This window comes from Microtus oregoni, unplaced genomic scaffold (genome assembly GCF_018167655.1).
Source record: "Microtus oregoni isolate MIOR12 unplaced genomic scaffold, Mior012 000043F_ref0000047, whole genome shotgun sequence".
NCBI classification, from domain to species: domain Eukaryota; kingdom Metazoa; phylum Chordata; class Mammalia; order Rodentia; family Cricetidae; genus Microtus; species Microtus oregoni.
In genome coordinates, this window is record NW_024543210.1 from 11358982 (window position 1) to 11381951 (window position 22970).

The following is a 22970-nucleotide window of genomic DNA, read 5'->3' on the forward strand; positions in this document are numbered from 1 at the left end:
GGGCTCAGGAATGTGTTTATGTGGAGGTTTGTGTCCACTCTGGTGTAAGGGTAAGAACCAAGGCGAGAACAAGCATCCTTGCATACCTACATTCACAGATCTCACTGTAGCACTGCCCAGTTCCTCCCGATGCCTGGGGTCCTGTTCCTGCCGACTGGACAGAGTCATTGTCAGCGGAGCTGGCAGACTATCCACTGGAGCCCTTCTCTTGATCTTTATACATGCTCATAAAGATCATAGAGTCATAGCATTGAACATTAACATTGCATAAGCCTTAGTTAAACCTGAGTTGGATAAGTTCTGAGAAGCCATTTGGTGCAATATTCCAATCAAAGCAGAAAAATTTTGTCAGGGATTTCATGGTAGGTTCAGGTGTTCATGGAACAAGGATTGTTTGGGGGAGGTAGAGGGTTGTAGGGAAGCTAAGCACTGTGATACAAAGGCCATCACAATTCCTGACACTTAGCAGGCACTGACTTAGCTTTCACAGCCCTTTCTAGTCCCATCCTAGAAGATGAGGGCAATGGTACCATGCTGATGGTGGCCTCAGGGAGGAGCCCTGACATTGCTTGCATTTGTTTCCAGACATTGATGAATGTCGCTATGGTTACTGCCAGCAACTCTGTGCAAACGTTCCTGGATCCTATTCCTGTACATGCAACCCTGGTTTCACCCTCAATGAGGATGGAAGATCTTGCCAAGGTATGTGACGTGTGGATAACTTGGACACAATAGGCAACACTAGATGCAGTCACCTCCGGAGCCTGACAGTTGCTGTCTGTGGGACACTTGTCACTACAGTGTGTCCTCATTCCTAGTCACTGCTCACGCATCCCCGTGGCTTATAGAAGCCTGGAACTAGGGCTGGCGATGTATATGGAACAGCTAGAGAAGTCCTCTGAGAATTGCAGAGGGCAGAGCCACAGTTGCCCATCGGGAATCCCATACGGTTTGTGACCCTCCTGTTGCTCTGCATCTGCTAGCAGGAGTGGTTTTCAGAGCTCCTGACCCTGATGAATCACAATGCAAACACACAGGCACGCTGCGAACGTTCTGTGTGCCCTTGCCAGATCTCTCTCAGGAACGTGCCCTCTGTGTCAGGAGCTCCTATTGTCCAGCACAGTCAAGGGTGAGTTACCTTCCCTGGTTCCTCAGAAGGCTCCACAAAAGCAAGATAAAAGAAAGGTACCTTCTGGTTTTTACACAATTTCTTCCAACCCTGATCCAAAAGAAAGGCAAGCTACATGCCCATTATGGTTCCTGCTGGAAGGCTTCTTCAGTTCAGGAAGTCCATGAAGACCTTAAGACCCAAAGAATGAATTTAAGTCCTGATCTGGCCTGGGATCCACCCCTGGCTCCAGCCCGCAGTATCTAGCAGTGGCCTGATCTGGATAGGGACACAGAATGAGGCCTTTGTTGGAGTCTGCCTCCAGGTTTTACAGGGCCCATTTCCTTGTCACACCATTTGAGTGAGTTCTGGCGTGCAGGCTCCTGGCCAGCTATTCAGAGGATATTGTGTCTCCATTAGTTTAATCATATCTAAATCACTGGATAAACAGGAAGGCATCAGCACAGCATTCAAGGATTTGATCCTGGATTCTCTGTGAGGTTCTCTCTCCTTTAAAGCTGGTCCTGCTAATGGTTCCAAGAAGCCCCTGCATGGGCTCCTTTCTCAAGGAGCAGTAATTTTTGCCAGGAGGTTGAGGAAATAAATAAAACAGGGCCCTTCCTTCCCACCGGAGCAGGGAGCAGGCGCCTGGCTCCCTTGCTGCTGAGATAAGCGGCTAAGGACTGATGATGATTTCTTGGGGCCAAGGCTGGGGTTGGAGGTGCCAGCCCAGGTTTTCCCCCAGAGGCTGGCACAGTGTCCTTAGGCAGCATTTGGACCTGGGCACTTGGCCACCAGGATATTGCATCAGCAGGGCCCAGAGGTCACGCAGGCTGTGGTAAGAACTCTCAAGCTTTTGCAATCTTAGCACCTCACATCTCCTTAAAGCGCTAATGTCTGCTAACCTCACTGACCCCAGCAATAGCCTTACGAAGTAGACAGGAGAGTGTGGCCATGATCCACAGATAAAGAAATCACACCTCACAGAGGTGAAGCCGTTAGGTCAGAGTCAGGTGACTTGGTGGTGGCAGAGTGGAGAGGAAGGCCGAGGGCTCAGTGAGTCAGCAGGGGTACCTTGCCCTGAGGTTTCAGACTGCTGGTCGGGAAGCCCCAGGGGTCTTCCTATCTCCACCTCTCCAGCCCTGGGTTTATAGTCATTCCAGCCTACCTTGGTGCTCAAGCAACCATGCCTGACTTTTTACGTGGGTGCTAAGGATCTGAAAGCAGATGGCCATGCTTGCTGACTGAGCTGGCTCCTCCATCCACTGCACTCAGGATTAAGTGCCCATTGGAAAATCCAGCAGAGAAGCAGTTAGGGCTCAAGGGGTAGAGCCCTTTTTGCCCTCTCAGAAGTAGCTCTGAGCTATGGAAACAGTATTGAGCTCATTCATCACCGGCAAGCGTCTGGCCAGAAACTAAGGACGCCAGCCTGAATGGGCAGCAACGTTGGCCTATCTAAACCGGTATGTGGTTTAGTAGACCGGGGACACTCTCCTGCCTAGCCCTGCCCCAGTCTGGCTGGAGAAACGCCAACCTCCCCTGAGTGCTGGGCGCGTGGGCAGCAGAGCAGGCTGATATCTCGCTAGACCCTTCCTACATGGCTGTTCATTTGTTTGTTTTTCCTCTGAAGTCTCCAGAGTTGGCAGGAAGCAGGCACTTTGTGGGCATGGGATTAGCCTTCCCCTATGCAAGGCCCCTTGAAAGCTGCTTACCACAAAGGCCTTTACTTCTGGGAATGTTCAAAGCCCTTTTCAGAGTTTTAAGAGGCTTAACTGGACTTTTGAGGTGGCGAAAATGTCCCTCAACTAGACTTGCCACCATGGGCGTAGGAAGCTTGGTGGGGGGGGGGGGGCATTGTGCTTGAGAAGGGCAGTTTATGCCTGTGTTCAAGGACTTCTCTCTGCCCCCACCCCCTTGAGCTGGACAGAATGAACCCCATGGATTATGAAGTGATTGCTGACTTGTACTGTAGTTCTAGCCAAGCCCTTGCTGGTATGTGAATTGGGGCATGCATCTCAACCTTTAGAAACATCGAAATAACACTCACTGCCGATGTGTACTTGGCACACGGTAGAGCGTACTGCCGTAGGCACACAGTTCCGTCTATACTGACATGAAACCATCACCACACTCAGGAGGAGGCATCCACTGTTACTCCTTGTGTTCTTTATGATCCCCTCCTTTACCTGTGTAACATGGAGGATGGGGGACAATGGTCTGAAAGCAGATTTATTGCAAGAATAATCTGTGAGGGTATTTATTCATAACATACATATTCTCGGAATTGCTGTGATTATCTACCTGAAACTTTAAAATCAGTGAGGGTGAGAGAGGAGAGAATTGGAGATGGGAAAGAGTAGGTTCTGCATGGAAATTCTGTGGGTGGCACTGAGAGAAGCCTTCCTGGGAGGTGCAAGTATGCATATCCATAGATGTGCGCAAGTTTTGTTGATCTCCTTTGTGGCTTGCCTCTTCTGAAGGGCCATGCGCCTGGAGGCTGTAACTCTTCAGGTTACATGTTGGCGACTGTCTTAGTTACTTTTCCTGTGGTTATGACAAAGCACCCTGATGCACTTGAAGGACTCATTTTGACCCCCCCCCCCCAGTTCAAGGTTACAGTCCCTCCTGATGAGGAAGTCACAAAAGCAGCTGGTCATGTGATACTAACAGTTAAGAAGCAGAGAGTGATGAAAGCTAGCTCATACTCAACATTCCCCATTTATTCCACCCAGGATCCAATCCAGGGAATGGCGCCGCCCATTTCAGTTAATTTATTCAGCATCATCCCTCACAGGCATGACCAGAAGCTAAATAATCCCTTACAAATGTGCCTGAAGGCTCAGAAGAAGCCCGTAAATTGACAGAACAGTCTCACAGAGCATTAAATTATGATCTGATAGATTTTGGCCTGGGGAATCCTTGGTACTTGGGAATCTGGGCTCTTTCTTGGTGATAATTAGTTTTGCTGCCAATTCATGTTTCTTTGTTTGTGGGTTTTTTTTTTTCTGACACACTAATAGTGATGTGCTTTGGTTTTGTACAGATGTGAACGAGTGTGAAACTGAGAATCCCTGTGTTCAAACCTGTGTTAACACCTATGGCTCTTTCATCTGCCGCTGTGACCCGGGATATGAACTTGAGGAAGATGGCATTCATTGCAGTGGTAATGGGCTTGGCTTTGACGCTGTCCACCTGCTCAGAGAGCTGGGGCTGGGTCAAGGGATTTGTCGCAGGTGTTTCCTCTCATTTCCTGGTTGTGTGCCTAGTTGGAGACATTTCCCAGTATCCTGGGAACACAACCACACAGAGAACAGAGATGAGTCACTTCCTGAGGGATGGAGTTCAGGCCTACCTTCCTGATCATCTGACCTTTAATACAAAGTCAGCAAAGATTCTGTCTGGATCGGAGATGAAGCTGGTGAGAGGGAGAACTCACCCAATTTCACCTGTTGGTCAGAGAGTTATCTGTCTTTTCGCAGCACAGACCCTAGGCCTGAAAATGGTATAGATGATATCGATAGTGGACAGTGAGCTAGCGATATTTGCTTTGGCCACTAGGTTAGGAGGACTTTGAGTAAATAAATCATACACGCAAGGGCCTATACTCTGTGTACTGTGGGAATGTCATCAAATAACCACAGCCCAGCACTAGGCCTGGCACAGAGCGAGCATACAGTTAACAAGGATTGGTCAGTAAGTACGAGTGTGACAGCTGAATGAGTGACATCTTAGCCACTTGTTTTGAGAACACAGATGTCGTTTAGTTGACTTTTTTTTTTTAATTTTTACAGATTTCATCTAAGCCCCAATTTCTCTCATTCCCTGCTTAGTCTAGTTTCTTGAGTCTGTTGTAATCATTTTATTGACCTCCTGTTTCTCCCCCCAGAAAGTCAAATTCCTGGATAGTTAAAAAACTATTATGAAAGCAACAACGTTTTGAAACTAAAATACACATTTTATTTGTATTTAGTCTGTGGCATCTAATACAACACAGAGTATGGGCTCACTTGTATGTCTCTGTTTCTGTCTGTCTCTCTTGTTCTTTCTCTTTCTGTTCTTTGTAAATTTGTTCTGCTAAAGTCAAAGCATCCACCAGTTTTAAACCTCCCCTGCAGTTGTGAGTTAGCTCTGTCCACATTAATAGTGTTTCCTGTTATCTTCAAAATAAAAGTAGGTGGTGATTTAGGTGTGAAAATTACCCAGCAGAATGGAAAGATTCTCCGTAACAGGGACCTACCAAGGCTGTGAATGAGACTTGTTTACCAGCTTCCCTTGGGACTGGAATGTTCTAGGGACAGAGTTCTCAGAAACAAATGGCCACCTCTCTCCAGGGCCAGGGCCCTCAGAGCCACATCAAGCAGTTACAGAGACTCAGCCTGATTAAATACCAGCCCACCCAGAGGCAAGAAAGGCCCCTTTCTTCCTAGATTTCCGTTCCCCTCGTGGCATTCCTTAGGGAATCTGGACCAAAGAACTGAGAGGCGTGGGAAGCTTTGCATTATGGGATTGATTAGTACCTTTTCCAGAATTACTGGCAATCCCATAGACCACTGTCAGGGCATTGAGATAAGGACTCTGGAGCTGGATGGGGCTCAGTTCAAAGCCTCAGTTAGGTCCTGCTGTCCGTGGCCAGGATGCTGCCCAAGCCCAGTGTCCTCATGGATGGATAACTGTCTTCACAGAGTGGTCATAGGAACTAGACAAACTGGTGTTCCTCAATGGCGTGATCACATAATGAATCTTCTCTTACTATTAGGGACCTTGGGCTTCACAGCAAGCTCTACTCCTTTCTAGGTTGGCAGGATTTTCTCACTTGACTCGAAATGACCCCCATTTCCTACATGGCCACTGAATACCACCTCTACTAACTTAATGGGAGCTCTGGCTCCAGCAGGCCTTGTAGTCAGCTAGAAGTGGCCTAAGGGATTTGTTTTCTGCATTTTTCCTAGGTACTGGGAAACTGTTCTCCTCACTTGGCCCTCAAAGCTAGAGTAGCCCCTCTTTGCCACACTGGACGCTCCCAAGCCTTATCCCTTTGTCCTCTGGGGACTTGCTAAACCATGCTGATCCTAGAAGTGACGGGTTTAACAAGGGAGAATGAAATGGCCTAAGGCTCACTTCCTGCCCAGCACCTGGCTTCTTTCTCAGTGGAGGGCGGAGACACAGCCCTTTGTGTATGTGTATGTGTGGGAAACCACAAAAAGAGGGAAAAAAACTTTCTGGGATTTCTGGAATTACAGATGCTAATACAAACCAGAGTATAGTAGGTTGGTGACCCTCCTTCGCCCAGTAGAAGGTGGGGTAGATTTTCCCTCCTGCCCTATTCTGGAACTATGTTAAGGTATTTCGCCCACATTGGTGCTCCCAGATCTGATAATCTGAACGGGATGTTACCTCATCATGTTTGCTGGAGTTGTACTGAGATCCCACATTCAGATCTATGATTGGCTATGTAATCATTTGATCTATGAACTTGGTCTAGTTGGCTAAGTCCTGCGAGCCTCATCTATCTATCTATCTATCTATCTATCTATCTATCTATCTATCTGAATTTGGTCTAGTTGGCTAAGTCCTGCGAGCCTTATTTATTTATTTATTTATTTATATCTAGATACAGCACTTCTCAGGGTTGAGGTGGGGATTAAGTAGGTTGAGACACGTTGAGCATTTAACATGGGGGTTGACACACAGGAGTCCTTGGGAACCGATGGACATCACTGCTAACATCAAGTAAAGGGATTAATGGAACTGCAAACTCCACAGAGACAAATGGTGGCATTGTGTTATGGTGGGCTGGGGCCAGCGTCCTCAGAGTCTGCAAAGCTGGTGGAGGACTGCCTGTGCTGGAATGTGCTAACTCCAGTTAGAGGATCATATCCTAAGTCCACTGACCCTTCACCCATGGCTGGGAGACAGCTCAGAAAGACGGGGGGCAAAGGGGTTCCCTTCTTGGATACAGAAAGCACTGGCCATGTGACACATGGTTCTTCAAAGACAAAGCAGCAGCCTCTTTCAGGCCAGCACTCTCTCTGGGTGATCTAAGCCACCAGTGGTCTGTGAGTTACAGAGTAATCCGAGGACATGTCACATGGGGAAGCCAGTAAAAGCGATTTTCGGGAAACAACAAATGCAAGAAAAACATGTTTTCTTTGGCATGCCTGTTGAATGAGGCGCAAATGGGGCCTGCCTTGCCAAATTCTCTGTGCGATGAAGAGTTGGCTTTTCTGGAACGCCTGCTCCTGCCAAGGTCTAGGCAGACTAATGGTAGCATCGCTGGGACAATGCCACTCCTAGTCATCCTCTACAGGATGGTTCCAGGCTGTGTGGGGGCTGCTGTGTCTCTTGTCCCAGGGAACATCTGAGACCTTGTGCCTGCCTTGCTTCTGGCCACCCCAGTAGAGCTATCCAAATATCAGTGGTTGTCCTCATAGGAGTAAGCACCCCGTCAACAGATCTGATCAGGAAGTAAACTGGTACCTCACAGCACTGAAGTCACTGTGTCTATAAGGAAAGAGTGGGGGTCGGAGATGAGTCTGTGAAAATAAACACGACCTCTGCCTTGTCCCTCTCAGATATGGATGAGTGCAGCTTCTCTGAGTTCCTCTGTCAACATGAGTGCGTGAACCAGCCAGGCTCATACTTCTGCTCGTGCCCCCCAGGCTATGTCCTCTTGGATGACAACCGAAGCTGCCAGGGTAAGACTGTCCAGAGGGGCCCGAAGGGGCTGACTCACATGGTCATCTGGATGTTGCATCCTGTGGGACCTCGTAACTTTAGGAAGATGTCAGAATTGGATGTGGTGGGCTTGGCAGCTATGGGCTGGACGCCTGAGGGGCTAGCTTCATCTTTGCCCCAGTAACCTGTCCTTTGGCCAGGACATAGGTTAATGACATGTTCATGATGAACCCTACAGAGTTAGATGGCACTTTCTAAGGGCTGGTTTCTGTCTTTCCAGGCAGATAGGTCTCTGCAGCCTGGAGAATGATTGCTTCAAGCCTAACCAAGGCTTCTTGTAGCTAGGCTCCACTAACACATCAGTGTTGGGTCTCTCAAGTTGCCGTGAGGGCATCTTGTCCTGCTGGCCTTCTGTGACTTCCTAGAGATTGAATGCTGAGGACCTCAGGCTCCCCACTGCTAGGTGCCTCACAGGGCCCAGACCCTGACTATGAAAAGGCCAAATTTTCTCCAGATTGGGAGTCCTACACTATAGCTACTGGGGGTCTTGCAGAATAACCACCCCATTATTAATCTTATCCTCATTATCTGTGGTAGTATTGGGCATTAGAAATGTCATGTGAGTTACTATACAAATGAGCCGTCTGATTTACCTCATCTAGTAGCCACATTAAAAACAGTAAAGACAAACAGATGAAGTTACTTTTAATGCCATATTTTCTTTAAAGCAATTGATTCAAACGGTTTATACTTTTAATATATACTCAATATAAAAGTCACTGATAAGTGACTATAAGTTCTTTCTTTTTACTAAATCATAGAGATCTGGTATCTATTTCCTGTCGCAAATACTAATTTTTTGTATTCCCGGTAGTAGGTTTTTCTGCTGATGCAATAAGTCAGATCAAAGTGAATTAAAAGTCCATGTTTAACGAGCCAAGCACTCTTGGGTGACTCTTAAGCCCCCCAGAAGTGAAGCAGGGAAGGGAAGAGGAGAAATCACATGGCAGGTCCAGTTACCAGAGCTTAAATACCCTGCAGTCTTGGGCAGTTCCAGGGGAGGAGTCACTGCTCAGTGGGCTTTCTGAAAGGGGCAGGGTTTGGAGTGGGAGGAGGGGGTTGAGGCAGAACTTTCAGCAGAACAGCAAACACATCTCCATTTTCACTACCCACATTTTGGATTCCCAATAACTGTGGGGCCAGTGGCTGCTATATTAGGTGACAGATGCAAGTGGCTCTCACCCTCGCCCCATCCCCAGCACCTGGTCCAGGACCAACACCAAGCTTCTTCTCTACGTTGTATTTCAGATATCAATGAATGTGAGCACAGAAACCACACATGCACTCCACTGCAGACTTGCTACAACTTGCAAGGGGGATTCAAATGCATCGATCCCATCCGCTGTGAGGAGCCCTATCTGCTGATTGGTGATAAGTAAGTCAAGGCTAGTCCTTGGGAAGCGGAAGGCGTAGGGACCTGGCTCAGGAGACTGTCAGAATCGTATAAAGGAAGTCGCTTGAGCCAAGAAGTCAGTAGATCTGTCCTGCTCCCTACTTGATGCAGGCAGATATGCGCCTCCCTACAACCTTTTCTACTGCTCCCCCATGCATGTCAGAGCTATATGGAGATTATCTAGAAAGCTAACCAGTAGGGAGGCAGAATTCATGAGTTTGATTCTGCTACCAGTGAACAGTCTAGATACATGGGATCTTTCAGAGCTGAGCTTTGAAATGTGGCAAGCTGGCCTTCCCTGAGGGTCTTCTTAGTGTGTGCAGGCTCGGAATCAGCGATATAATCTGGGAGATCAGATACAGGGGCATAAGCTGACGAGTCTCAGGAGAAATGGAAATTTCCTGTCCAGGAACTGCTTTGTGTGTGAGTGGTAAGCTGTTGGGGAATTCTGGAGTTCTCTACACCCAAGGATAGCTAGGTTGCCCCAATAAGTTTCTGAAGTCCTAAAGACAGACCAATTACTAACTTATTTCTTGGCAAATAATAATGTTGAGAAGACAGCTCGGCAAGGTGATGGCACTGGGATGTGTTTCCTAGCCCTTGGAGTCCTCTGTGTTTCTCTTCTTTCCCTTTATCCCCCTGCTGGCCCATCTCGATTCCTCATCCTGCTTGCAGAGTATATAGGCACAGGACACAGCTCACACATAGTGCACACATGCTTGTACATCAGCCATCCTTTCCTCAGCTATCCTCCCTGACCCCCAGCAAATGCAAACCCTCACAGACGAGGTGACTGGATCAGCCACACCCATCCCAGTCTTCTCTCAAACAGAATTCAGGGCTTACCAGCATGATTCCTGCTGTGATTTAAAAAAAATGGACAAAAGAAGATGGCAAAGTCAGCCCTGGGGGCTCCTTCAGACTGTTGTCACCTGTTGCTATCAGCTGTGCTTCCAAATAATTCTTTAGAACAGGTTCTGATTCCAAATCCCCAAGTAGCCCAGCAGAGCACGAGGCTGCACTCCATGCGTGGGTCTCTCTGGGTTTGTCTGACTTGCAAGCTGATCCCATCCAACTGGCAGCCTTGAGCTGATGTGACCAGTGAAGTCTCTGCCCTGAAAAACCTTGGTGACTTCCTCCTTCTGAGCCCCAGGCCCACGTGATGGCCACCCCTCTCCAGCTCCTTGCCTGCTCAGGTGACCTGTGCTCCTGCCAGCTGGAACAGGACTAGCTCTCACCTTGACCAACACCCAGAGGGCTCAGCCTCCCAGCTTTTGTGGACATACTTCCTGCCAGATGGGAGGCATTTCTTCCATCTCCTCGTGGCCAGGCCTAGCCCATCTTTTAGATCTATGCTCAGTGACCCTCTCCCAGCTGTGCATGATCCAGCTGGGAGCCATCACTCCCTCTTCCAAATTTCTTTTAGGAAACAATTATTTTCTCTGACATGTGACATTTTAATGTGATCATTTTGGCACCAGGACTACTGAGGCTTGGCTGTTTTGATACAGCCTTAACAGAATGATACTTTGATGGTCTTTGTAGGCTTTTGCTTGTTAACTGTTAGTGGTGCCCCTGTTCTTTGCTAGGTGTGTGGCTTTGCTCTCATGGGGCTTAAGTTTGTGGGGGGAGAGTACAGTAAAAAAACTGCTGCCATGGCCGCTCCATTAGGCGGACTGTTATTTTTTTATTATTATTGTGACTAAGAGAGAGAAAATATCCAGAGACATCTGATAGAGTCCAAAGCAGAGAGAAAAGAGAAACAGATTGGATATGGCCAGGGCTAGGGAAGCCGGAGTAGGGAGAAGAATGGAGATAGCAAGGGCTAGCCTAAAACAGGACACTGTGAGAAGGCAGGAGGGAGCAGGGGAGCAGGGGAGCAGGGGGGCAGGGGAGCATGGGGTGGGTGAATGGAGGACAAGGAAGGACCCCTTTTGTGGGGAGGATGCAAAGCCTGTCCTACAAGTTCCTGAGGAATGCTGGCTTTTATGTAACCACCAGAAATCCTTCTCAGGTCCAGTTGGAGCTCGTTCTGGATATATGAACTACCTGAGACCTACCAAAAAGTCTAGAAGAGGAGAAAGACATTAAAGGAATTGGCATAAGAGTGTGTACAGCCGGGCGGTGGTGGCGCACGCCTTTAATCCCAGCACTCGGGAGGCAGAGGCAGGTGGATCTCTGTGAGTTCGAGACCAGCCTGGTCTACAGAGCTAGTTCCAGGACAGGCTCCAAAGCCACAGAGAAACCCTGTCTCGAAAAAACCAAAAAAAAAAAGAAAAAAAAAAAGAGTGTGTACATAATGATAAACAGAGTAAGGAGTTTGTAGAAAAAGAAAGAGGAGGCTGAACCTGCTCTGGGAGTCTAAAGGCCACTGAGAAAACGACCTTTGGGTAGGGCCGGAAGTTGTGTTGACCTTAGCTAAACAGAGGCTGGAAGAGGAGAGGGAACAGCGTGTGCACGGGCGGTCAAGGCGAGGGTGACCTTTAAGCCTACAAGGAACCCAAGAGGTTGAGCTCCTGCCGCATAGGATGGTGTGGAGAACAGTGGCCTGCCAAAGCTTTAGCTCAGTTGGAGTTGGGCTGTGCAGACCCAACAGGCTCCTGGAGGCCCATCGAGGCTAAGACTTGTGCTCAGTTTCCATTCAAGTGTCACCGAAGAGTGTGCAGGGGACACACTGACTTAGTGTGACAAAGGCAGCCCGTTAGGAGGCCATCATAGAGGCCCAGGTGAGAGAAGGAGACACCCAATCCAGTGGCCAGCACAGAGGAGTCAACATCATTGGTTTTAGGTCATTGTTCCTTAACATCCATTCTACCTGCAAAGAAATGTCAGTCCACTCACAAACTAACTTCTGAGTCCAGAGGCCTCTTTACATGTGTCTTCTGCTGTGAACTCTGCTCCATCAGGGGAGTCTCAGGAATGGAGGAAGGATGGGAAAGAGAGATGCATAAACCAGCAGGCGTCTCTAACGAGTGCACCTTGGCGACAAATGTTATGATATCCCTAGGGTTTGAAATTACCTGCTCTGTATTAGGAATATTTGTTCTTAAATATTTATATTTTTCCTGTTAGAAGATAACTGTTTGAGATCATGGTCTTATTGAATATTGAATTTCCAAAGTCCCTAGTGAGTTCTGGGCTCTTATATATTGAATAAAAAGATTCAATTATAGTCCAGACATGCTGAGCTGAGTGCAAAGGACCCTTGAGAACCATCAGTCTAATATAATTTTGATTTTTAAATATTCTTAAACATTTTTAAATGTGTAGGAGGGGTATTTTGCCTGCATGTGTGTCTCTCCACCGTATGTTTGCCTGGTGCCCGAAGAAGCTGGAAGAGAGCATCAGACCTTCTGGGAATGGAGTACAGGCAGTGTGAGATGCCATGAAGGTGCTGGAAATAGAACTTGGGTTCTCTGGAAGTGCAACCAGTGCCTTTAACTGCTGAGCCATCTCTCCAGCCTCCACTTTAAATATTCGTAATGAGTGTCCTTGATTGGGAAGTGAGGGCTATGTGGCCATCAGCACATATCTAAACACATGACACGTATGCTGTACACTAGCGAATCTCTCAGTGTTCTGATGACCAGAGGCCCATTAAATCCTTTAGTAGCCAGAATATCTGAAGCTGGGGAAGGCAACCGTCTAGGAGGCATGTCTTGTCTACATTCTAGACAACCTTTGGATTAGACCTGGAGAGAGATGTTCTCCAGTTACTCCACTGGGTGGTAAGAATGGCTAGGGTTTGTTTCCAGGGGTTTAAAGTGGGGGAGTAGGCACAGTTAGTGCCTAAAGAGGATTTCCTGAACCCTCACCTGGTTTCTCTCCTACCAGCCGCTGTATGTGTCCTGCTGAGAACACTGGCTGCAGAGACCAACCCTTTACCATCTTGTATCGGGACATGGATGTAGTATCAGGACGCTCTGTTCCTGCTGATATCTTCCAGATGCAAGCAACAACCCGCTACCCTGGCGCCTATTATATTTTCCAGATCAAATCTGGCAACGAGGGTCGAGAGTTCTACATGCGGGTAAGAGGGAGTGTGAGCTGTGCCTGCCACCATTAACAGTGATCATCGTCTTTAACAATGTCTGCCATCTTTAGCAAAGGCCACTCTTGTGCTGTATGTGTGATGTTTGTGTGTCTATGTGTGTGTGTGTGTGTGTGCATGTGTGTGTCAAGGCTAGAACTCAATGCTGTCTGTCTTCATTCTATTACTCTCCACCGTCTTCCTCTATTACTCACTGCCTAGCGGTTTCTATCTTTAATAACAGCCTTGTGTGGCCTAGTTACAACCATGTTTCATGGTACGAATACAGGTCATAGGGGCAAGTATGGAAAGAAGAGAAGAGATAGGAGTCCAGGGCTCCAGGGCTCTCTTCTTCCTCTTTCTGTATGGTCTTGTGAAAGGTGCTTTTCCTTCGTGTGTCTCAGGAGCCTCCTCTATGAAATGAGAAGTTAGGTCATGAATACAGTCTTAGTTTTAAAACTGTGGAAGAGACTCCACACTTTGTTTGCACATGCATTCATTTATTAACTTGACAAGCATATTATATACATACTATATATATTTAGAAGCTGAGAATACAACATTAACAAACAACAACAAACCCATCCCAGCCAGGCAAGATGGTGCACGCCTTCAATCCCAGCACTCCAGACAGAAGAAGGCAGATCTCTATGTGTTCAAGGCTAGCCTGGTCTACAGAGCAAGTTCTAGAACTATCAGGGCTGTTTTGAGAAACTCTCTCAAAAAAGTCAAACCAACCAACCAACCAAACAAACAAACAAAATACCTCAAACCTACTCTCAGTACTTATATGCTAGCAAAAGAAAAAAAAAAGTATAGTTCTCAGGTGTGGACTCTACTGGTTTTCCTACACAGTAGGCACTGGCACTCTTAAAATCTAAACTAATTAAAATGAAATAAGAATCTTTTCCTGGCACTCAACACATTCAAGTGCTGTTTAACATCTATAGCTATGGCATGGCATAGCCCAGATATAGAACACTAGACAGTTTGATTGACTTAGTCACACCAATGGAAAATATTATAGTATATATCCTAAAATGTGTTTACTTTTTAAAGTAAATTATATACTTTCAATATCATGGTGTGTATATATGTTTAGCAACATAGTGTATATATCTTTGGTACCATGCCATGTATATATGCCCGATCTTCTAATCTCTTCAGTCCCGGGAGTGACTTACCTCCTTACAGACCACTGGCCTAGAGCCATCTCTGTCATATTATATCGTGCATGGAGGCACTTGTCCAGGGGAAGGTTCTAGAGCTTTGTCTCTAGATGACCTGTTTCAGATGGTGAAACCAGGGCAATGTGTCCCCGAGATCCCAGTGCTGGAAGGCAGAGACAGGAGGATTCCTGGGATTTCCTGGCCAGCTAGCCTAGCTGAATTACTGAGCTTCTGACTCAATGAGAGAGAGACTCTATCTCAAAAAAGTAGAATAAGTCTTGGTGGCAAATACCTTTAGTCCCAGAACTCAGCTTAGTAGAGAAAGAGGCAGGTGGTTTTCTGTGAGTTCAGACTAGCTTGGTTTACATAGCAAGTTCCAGGCTAGCCAGGACTATAGTGAGACCTATGAAGAAATATATTTCTGTTGTCTCCAAAAAAAGGGAGCTATCAATTGAGAAAGAGAAGGAAACTTGGTCACTTGATATTGACCTCTGGTTTTTACATGCATGTGCACACATATGCCTAACACCAAATGTACACGAGTACATAAATACACACAAACACATGCACACCGCAAACACAGCAGTCAGAAGGGTCCAGGATATCTCTGTGGCTGTTGTAGCAAATGACCACAAACCTTGTGGCTTAAGACAACAGAAATATAATTCTTCATAGGTTTGGGAACCAAAGTCTAAAATTCTTTCTCTGCATCTACACCAAAGCATGGCGGGGCTGTATGTCCCATGTCTAGAGAAGAAGCATTTTCTGTGTCTTCTGGATTCTGGTGACTGCTGTTTGTCTTATGTTTCAGTTAGGGTTTCTATTGCTGCAATGAAACACCATGACCAAAGCAAGTTGGGGAGGAAAGGGTTTAATTGGCTTCCACTTCCACATCATAGTCCATCACTGAAGGAAGTCATGGAAGGAACTCAAAACAGGGTAGGAGCCTAAAGGCAGGAGCTGATGTAGCAGCACAAGGGAGGGCGCTTACTGGCTTGTGCCTAATGGTTTACTTAGCTTTCTTTCTTTTCTTTCTTTCTTTCCTTTCTTTCTTTCTTTCTTTCTTTCTTTTTTGGATTTTTCGAGACAGGGTTTCTCCATAGTTTTTGGTTCCTGTCCTGGAACTAGCTCTTGTAGACCAGGCTGGCCTCAAACTCACAGAGATCCGCCTGCTTCTGCCTCCCGAGTGCTGGGATTAAAGGCATGCGCCACCACCGCCCGGCTTAGCTTTCTTTCTTATAGAGCATAGGACCACCAGCCTGGGATGGCATCACTCATAATGGGGTTTGGCCCTTCCCCACAAATCACTAATTAAGAAAATGTCCTACAGGTTTGCCTACAGCCTAATATTATAGAGGTATTTTCTTAATTGTGGCTCCCTCCTCTTCAGTGATTCTTGCTTATGCCATATTGACATAAAACTAGCCAACACACCCTGACTGGCCACATCACCCCAGCTTCATGTATGCATTTTCCTTTTTACCTCCTCTTCTGCACAAGGCAGAGGGCCCTCTTCCATGCTCTTACAGAGACTCTTGGGATTTGACTTATGAACCCCCATTTCCCTGGGTTCAGACCTTAATCTCTCATCTTCAACCTCCCCCCTTTTCCTTAGAATACTTACACTTTTCCACAATTGGGACCTGTCTTTAGGGTCACAGTTTGGTCCACTGAACCCAGGAGTGCTGTATGTGATCCTCTAAAGTCACCAGAGGGAGTTAGTTACACTCAAAAGGATAGGTCAATGGGTGTTTTACCCACTTGATCTGAGACCCATGCAAGGGCCCATGACAGAGCTGTATCCCTGTACTTCATGGCCTTCTCCAACCCCTTGAGAGAATCTTTCAGTCCTCGCCTCTGGGGCTAACAATCTCAGGGACTAGTGTGCTCTCACTACATTATCCACTCTCAGTGATATCCTAACAGAATCAGGTCATGTGTGGAACCCGACTTGTGGAACAGGTTTAAGAGCTGGCTTAGACCAGAGCAGAAGAATCAAAGACTTAGAAAGAAGTTGGCGTGAGTAGTGGGAGGGCATTCTGAAAGTTGAAAAAGGTGGAATGGTGTGTACGTGCATGTATGCATGCTTCCAAGCATGCGTGTGTGTGTGTGTGTGTGTGTGTGTGTGTGCCTATTATCTTGAGCTTATAAGCATGGTATCTGTCAAAAACTTGCTCCTGCCAAGTCTTGGTGGACTACTGTCTTCTTAAGGTAAGTCCAGTCACCAGAGTCCTTTTTCATCTGGAGACTTAGTTATGGGTTAAAGAGATGGCTCTCCCTCTTAGGGATTTAGACTCCGTCATTGATTCTCCTGGCCTCAGTTCCCCTCCAGCCCTAGCAGGGCAGAAGATCTGTAAAGGCCACCTTGTCCAGGCAACAGGTCACTCCACTGAACACCACTGGGTAAAGTCCCCCAGGCCTCACAGTCACTCTGATGATTAGCCTGAGAGGTGCCCAGGGATATGGGAAAAGATGTCTGTTCTATTGATGGAGTGGACAGGAGAGAGACCCCATTCTCTAGAGCTTTCTCTGGGCCCAGGCTACCATAGCAGCTAAGGAATATTGGGCACTGAGCTCAAAGTGGCATGTAGCTTGTGTCTCTCTGAGAAAGTTAAGGAGGACCTGCAAGCTTATCATTTTTATGCAGAAGAGACAGAGAAGGGACAGAGGGGTCATGGACCTGCCATTAAAATGACCAAAGGAGCTGAAGGAAGAGGAGGTATCCAAGGTCCCCAAGGCTGCACAAAGGTTTGGGGTGAGACTTGGGGAAGCCACAGGGTTGAGAGCAGAGATTGCAGCTGGTGGGATAAGATGGGCTTCCTAACATAAGACTGACCAGAGCTCAGGACCCTTCTCAGGGGCCACTCACGCGTGTTTATTGTGGCCGGGCTGAGTGCTGTTCCTTGGTCTTCTCTGGTTTCTCCCAGCCCTGTGATCTTGGGCTTGTTACCCATGCTCTTGTCTCAAATCCCTCATCGCTAGAGAAGATTCTAATGTTTACTTCAGGACTAGCTGAAGTCTTTCACTTAGCACAGCATCTAGAACACGGAATGAGTTTGTGTCAAATGTGCAGGGCGAAAGGGCGTGAAACCGTCGAGCCTGTGCCCATTCTCTCCCCTGCTGCCTCAAACCTGCACACTCCAAGGTGACACCTCAGCCTGCTTCTGTAAGACTCCAGGAACATTCTCTGGCTACCATTACTGTCCCGTTCAGTTTCACCAGTGACCCTGCTGACTAACATGGAAACCACGACCTGCAGTCTCCTTCAGTGTCACGTTTCTGCCTGTCCCTGGTGTTAGGGTCTCAGAAGAGCATCGAATAGCTATAGAAAGCATTCGATAAGTATACTTATTGTATAGATACTGCTGTTGCCACTGCAACCACCTCCCAGGCCTTGAAAATATTGGGAATGCTACCTAGAGAGGGCATCTAGAGCATCATGTGGCCATGCAGGTTCTCCTATACTGAGGTTCTTTGGTTTTGATTAGAAGCACTTGGGAGCAGTGCAGTCTCAGCCGATTGCAAATGCACACACACTCATCCACAAGGAAACATATACACACTTGCTCACAGGTGCAAGCAAACATGCATCACATGCATTACAAGTACATACAGAGGGCTGCATACACATGCATCTGTACAGGCAAAGCCCTTTCACAAACCCTGTTGAGCAGTCTGTCTAGAGGGGAGCCCTGCACAGAAGCCTGGGTTGGCTTTTATCAGGGAGCTTGGAGGCACACTTAGAGATAGAAGAAAGAGAAGCTTCATAGAGTTTAGACTGTGCCAAATTATGTTAATCCATGGTGATAGGGAGCAGGGGTGGGTGTCTGTAGCTCGCCCTCCTGTGGGTCAATTCTACCAGCTTTCTTTGGTCATTCACCTGCATCCTGGCACCACCATGGAAGTTTTGAGCTGGGCACAGAATTCAGAAACAAACAGGATATAGCTTCTGCCCAAGCCTACACTCTGAGGTAGACATGGGGGCCCAACTAACAAAGCCAAATACATGCCATGCCATGGTACAAAATGGAGAGACAGAAAATCCAGTGATTGAAAACAAGCCTTTTAGAGACAGGTCTTCTAGCATTGTAATAGTCTTATGACCTTATGGGTCAAGAGGGCTATAGCCCTTACCCCATTTACAGGATTAAATAAGAAATGGGCTAAAGGTGTGGCCAAATGCCTGGCCTCATACAGTCATCATTTGGGGCGTGTAAGATCCTAGGGATCAAACCCACAGCCTCATACGTACTAGTCAGGTGTTTTATCTCTGAGATATGTCCCCAGCCTTGATTGTTTTGAATCAATGTTTACCAAAGCCACTAATGCCTGGGATTCTTAGGGCAGGTGTTTCAGTAATGCCAAGAAAGCTGAATTTGGTGGGGGAGGTGGCTGTACTCTGTCCTGGCTGGCACTCGAGGACTCTCTGGTGCTGTGGGCAAACCTTTTTCAGGGTTCACAGGCTCTGGCCCTGCCAGAATCTGGACTGAGTTTCTTCCAAGGTCACTTCTAGATGAGAGGGTCTAGCACTACTTCAGACACTAAAGACTTTGCTCAGAAGAGTGGGCTGGCAGCTTCTCCTCTCTGCTCTACTCCCCATTCAGATTCCGCAGATCGCTCCCCTCACAGCCACCTTCAGGGTAAGGTTTCCAACACCCTTGGCCTTTGTTTAAGCAAACCGTGAAAACTGGCAGAGCGAGTGAGTATGTGGATGCTGTGACCATCTCCCTGCATGGCTGTCCCTGCTGAAGTCCTAGCCCTGGGGCTTTGGAAGGGCTGAGAAGGAAGTCTGCACAAGGAGGTGCCGATTACGCGGGTGCTGACGTGAATACAGAGAGACAGTGCCAGGAAGGAATTGCACGGTCGTAACTGCTGATGGACAAGGAAGATCCAGGGCTTGGCCCACACCTGTCTGCCAGCTCCACCTCTGTCATACCAGTGGGCACTCTGAGAGGAGGTGCCAAACTTTATGGGGAGCCCTTCCTTTATGGAGGCAAAGTAAATACCTGGTATGACTTTATCCGGGCCAAGTTCCATGATTTCGCATAGGTTGTTCCTTTCTTTTTCTGGGTACTGCAGCTTCTGGGAAGCTAATTATCCAGTCTATCCATGTCCTCCCCTGTGCTAATTCCTTTGCTGACACCCTGTATCTGTCTGTTGCACTGGCCCTGGACACTTCTATTTAGGGTACCACTAGGGAGAAGACTCAAAGCCCATAGTCTCTTCTGAAAATGGTAGAATAATGAAAAGGGGGGCTGAGGTTTGTACTCAGGCAGAAAATCCAAATAAAAGTCCCTAGCTCTACCCCTGAATAACCCCAAGAAATTATTTATCCCAGCAAGGCTCAGTTTGCTTGTTTATAGAATGGAATAATGAGACGTGCCATTAGGATAGTCCTTAAGTAAGGGCAGCCGTCCCCCAACCCCCAAGAGCTTAGGTTAGCACTTTTTAATTGCTCATGTGTCCACCAATCACCTAGGACCCTGGTAAGCTACAGACTCTGGCTCAACAGATCTTGGGTCGAGCCTGGGAGTCCACATTTCTGACTATATCTGTAGACACTGATGCTGCTAATCCAAGGCCTTTGAGGATTTTATGAGAACTGAATAAGTAGACATATATAAAGGAGACTGAGAGCATGCCCCCACTTGGTACCAACTGATGCCAGCACCCTCTCTGTGTACCACTTTGAAAGTCCTAGAAAGGTTCCATGCTAGAGAAAAGTCCACATGACTTTATTAGGATCTCATTGGTAGGGTCACAGAAGGGTCACTTTGGAAGAGATTACAGGGTGCCTAGAGGTTGGCTTTTAACAAATTTCACTTTTCCTAAAAATGTTCTTGTCTTATCTATTTTTTTAATTGTTGGGATAAGACACCATAACCAAAACAACTTATCAAAAAGTGTTTAATTTAGGGCTCACAGTTGTGGAGAGAGCCCATGACCATCATAGCTGGGAGCATGCCAACAAGCAGGCAAGCATGATGCTGGAGCAGTGGTTGAGAGCTCACATCTTGATCCACACATATGAGGCAGAGAGCTAACTGGGAATGGAATGGCTTTTGCACTCTCAAAACCCACTCCCAGTGACACACCTCCTCCAACAAGGCCACGCCTCCTAACCTTTCCAGACAGTTCTACCAACTGAGGACCAAGCATTCAAATATATGAGCCTATGTACACCAGTCTCATTTAAGCTACAACAATAATTAGAAAATTCTGAAACTGAATTATTTATCATCATCATCATCATCATCATGTTATTGTTTAAGTATCTCAGGTGATTTTGATATCATTTGTTTGGAAATTGCTGATACTACTGATGTGCAAATAGTTTTTAGACCGTCTTAGGGAACACTGACAAGGGAAAGGTCTGCATATGCTCAGTAAAGGTGCAGGATATTTTTCCTGAATATTTTAATTCTATATTTGTTTGAATCTCCGGATGCAGAAGCCACAGATATGGAAGGCACTTTCTTTGTTTGTGTTTTGGTGTTGTATTTTGAGACGGGGTTTCTCTGTGTAACAACCCTAGCTGTCCTGGAACTAGTTCACATAGACCAGACTGGCCTTGAACTCACAAGATCCACCCGTCTCTGCCTTCCAAGTGCTGGGATTAAAGGCGTGCGCCACCACCACCAAGCTGGAAAACATTTTCTAAACAAGGGTACCATGCTATGTCATAGGGATGTTTGCACTGTCTAGCAGGGACCTTGACAGCAGACATGGACCAAGGCAGTAGCATACACAATTATATACAGTAATACATCCTTTCTCTCATGTGCAAAGTTAAAGGGCCTGCAGGGGTGGGATGAGGGGTCTGACGTAGACTAGGGAACCAGAGAAGGCATGCCTTAGGAAATGACCTTTCAAGTAAAGAGTGGGCAAAGGTGGGAGAGAATTCAGCACCACTGAAGCAAATGGGTGGCACCATGGTCACGGTGATACTGAAGTAGGCTAGACCGAGCATCCTGCTCAGACTGTTCTTCCCCCAGGCCCCCTTTTGCTCACACCATATCCTTTCTAACCAGTGCCCCCTGGTTCTGTCCACAGCAAACAGGGCCTATCAGTGCCACCCTGGTGATGACACGCCCCATCAAAGGGCCTCGGGACATCCAGCTGGACTTGGAGATGATCACTGTCAACACTGTCATCAACTTCAGAGGCAGCTCTGTGATCCGGCTGCGGATATATGTGTCACAGTACCCGTTCTGAGCCTCGGGCTAAGGCCTCTGACGCTGCCTTTCACTAGCACCAAGGGCCAGGAGGAGGAGCCCAGCAAGAATGAGAGCAAGACAGACATTGCACCTTTCCTGCTGAACATCTGTCTCCCTGGGGCATCAGCCCAGGAACCTGACCCCTACCTGTACTCTTGCCAACTGTCACTCTGAAGGACACCCTGCCCCTAGTTCCCACGATGCAGTTATCCAAAAGTATTCTTCTTGGCTCCCTGAGGTGAGGTTGCCCGTGACGCTTCAAGGCCCTCCATTTATTTCCATCATTTTTCAAAGAAAATAGGTTTGCTGGGGTTTGAGTCTGTGTTCTAAGACTGCGTGGCTTGTTCTCGCCTCTTCTACTCCTTCCTCCATCTCTTGCTGCATTGCTGCTTTGCAAAAGTCCCCATGGGCTCATGGGAAAGGCTGGGTTTAGCTAGTTTGCTTCTTGCGTGTGCTGAGAAGGCTATGAAACACACCACAGCAGGATCAAAGGTTTTTAAAGAGTCTATTTTATAACCAGGTCTGGTATGTTCAGCATAAAAGAAGTTTTTAATTGTCCTTAAAACTTGTATGACTATTTAACCTTTTCTGGTGCATTTCAAGTTTTTAAAGTGGTAGAATTCCTTCCAAGAGCCTCAGAAATGTGTTATGTTCTGTCTCCCAACCCCAGCCTTCCTTCCATCTTAGCCCGGTTTTTATGAAGTCCCCTTAATCATGCTGTTTTAAGAATTGTTACTCAACTGGGCTGGAAGACAGAGGTATCCAGACTGATTAAATATTTGAAAAAAAAAACTTGTGTTTAGTTAATTTTGATACCATGGATAATTTAGTGTTTGGAGTTGGTTTTAATTCTGTGCAACGGCTTGGGAAGGTCTCCAAGGGACTGAAACCTCCTCCATAACTGGGCCAAAGGTGGGGCAAAAGGTGGGGGACCATGACATGGGGGTGGTGAAAAAGTGAGAGTTAACGTCAATCTCCAAGTTTTCTCATAATTGCTGTTTCATGTGGTCTGTTGTGGGCATTCTCTGAGGGCAGAAGTCAGAGGCGGAATTTATTCAAGTGTCTGTAAACCATTGAGTGGCTCTTGATCCTGTGTAAGAAGGACAATTGATTAGGTAGTACCCATCTCTAGAGACTGATGCCATTGGTCCTGGGTAGAGCTTGGGCATTTGTTAAAAAAGAATAAAAGCAGAGTTGGATACGCATCTTAGAGAGGGGTGGTTAGTGTGACCCACGTGCTAGCTACCTTGCCTTCAGCACCTGTATGGTTTCTTCCAGAACTTTTCAGCTTGCCATCCCTTTCCTGATCAGGCACTCT

General features: G+C 47.1%; 1 protein-coding gene across 2 annotated transcripts in view; it reads left to right on the forward strand.

The window, feature by feature from the left end:
- The window catches only part of Fbln5 (fibulin 5), a 70488-nt gene extending 48060 nt beyond the window's left edge, over positions 1-22428 (forward strand). For both annotated transcript variants that reach the window (XM_041633251.1, XM_041633250.1), the window contains exons 6-11: positions 586-702; positions 4152-4271; positions 7681-7803; positions 9092-9218; positions 13071-13266; positions 21489-22428. In XM_041633251.1, the coding sequence (XP_041489185.1) occupies positions 586-702; positions 4152-4271; positions 7681-7803; positions 9092-9218; positions 13071-13266; positions 21489-21650 (845 nt within the window). In that variant the 3' untranslated portion in view covers positions 21651-22428. The remainder of the gene's footprint in view (positions 1-585; positions 703-4151; positions 4272-7680; positions 7804-9091; positions 9219-13070; positions 13267-21488) is intronic.
- Positions 22429-22970: the final 542 nt, after the last annotated feature.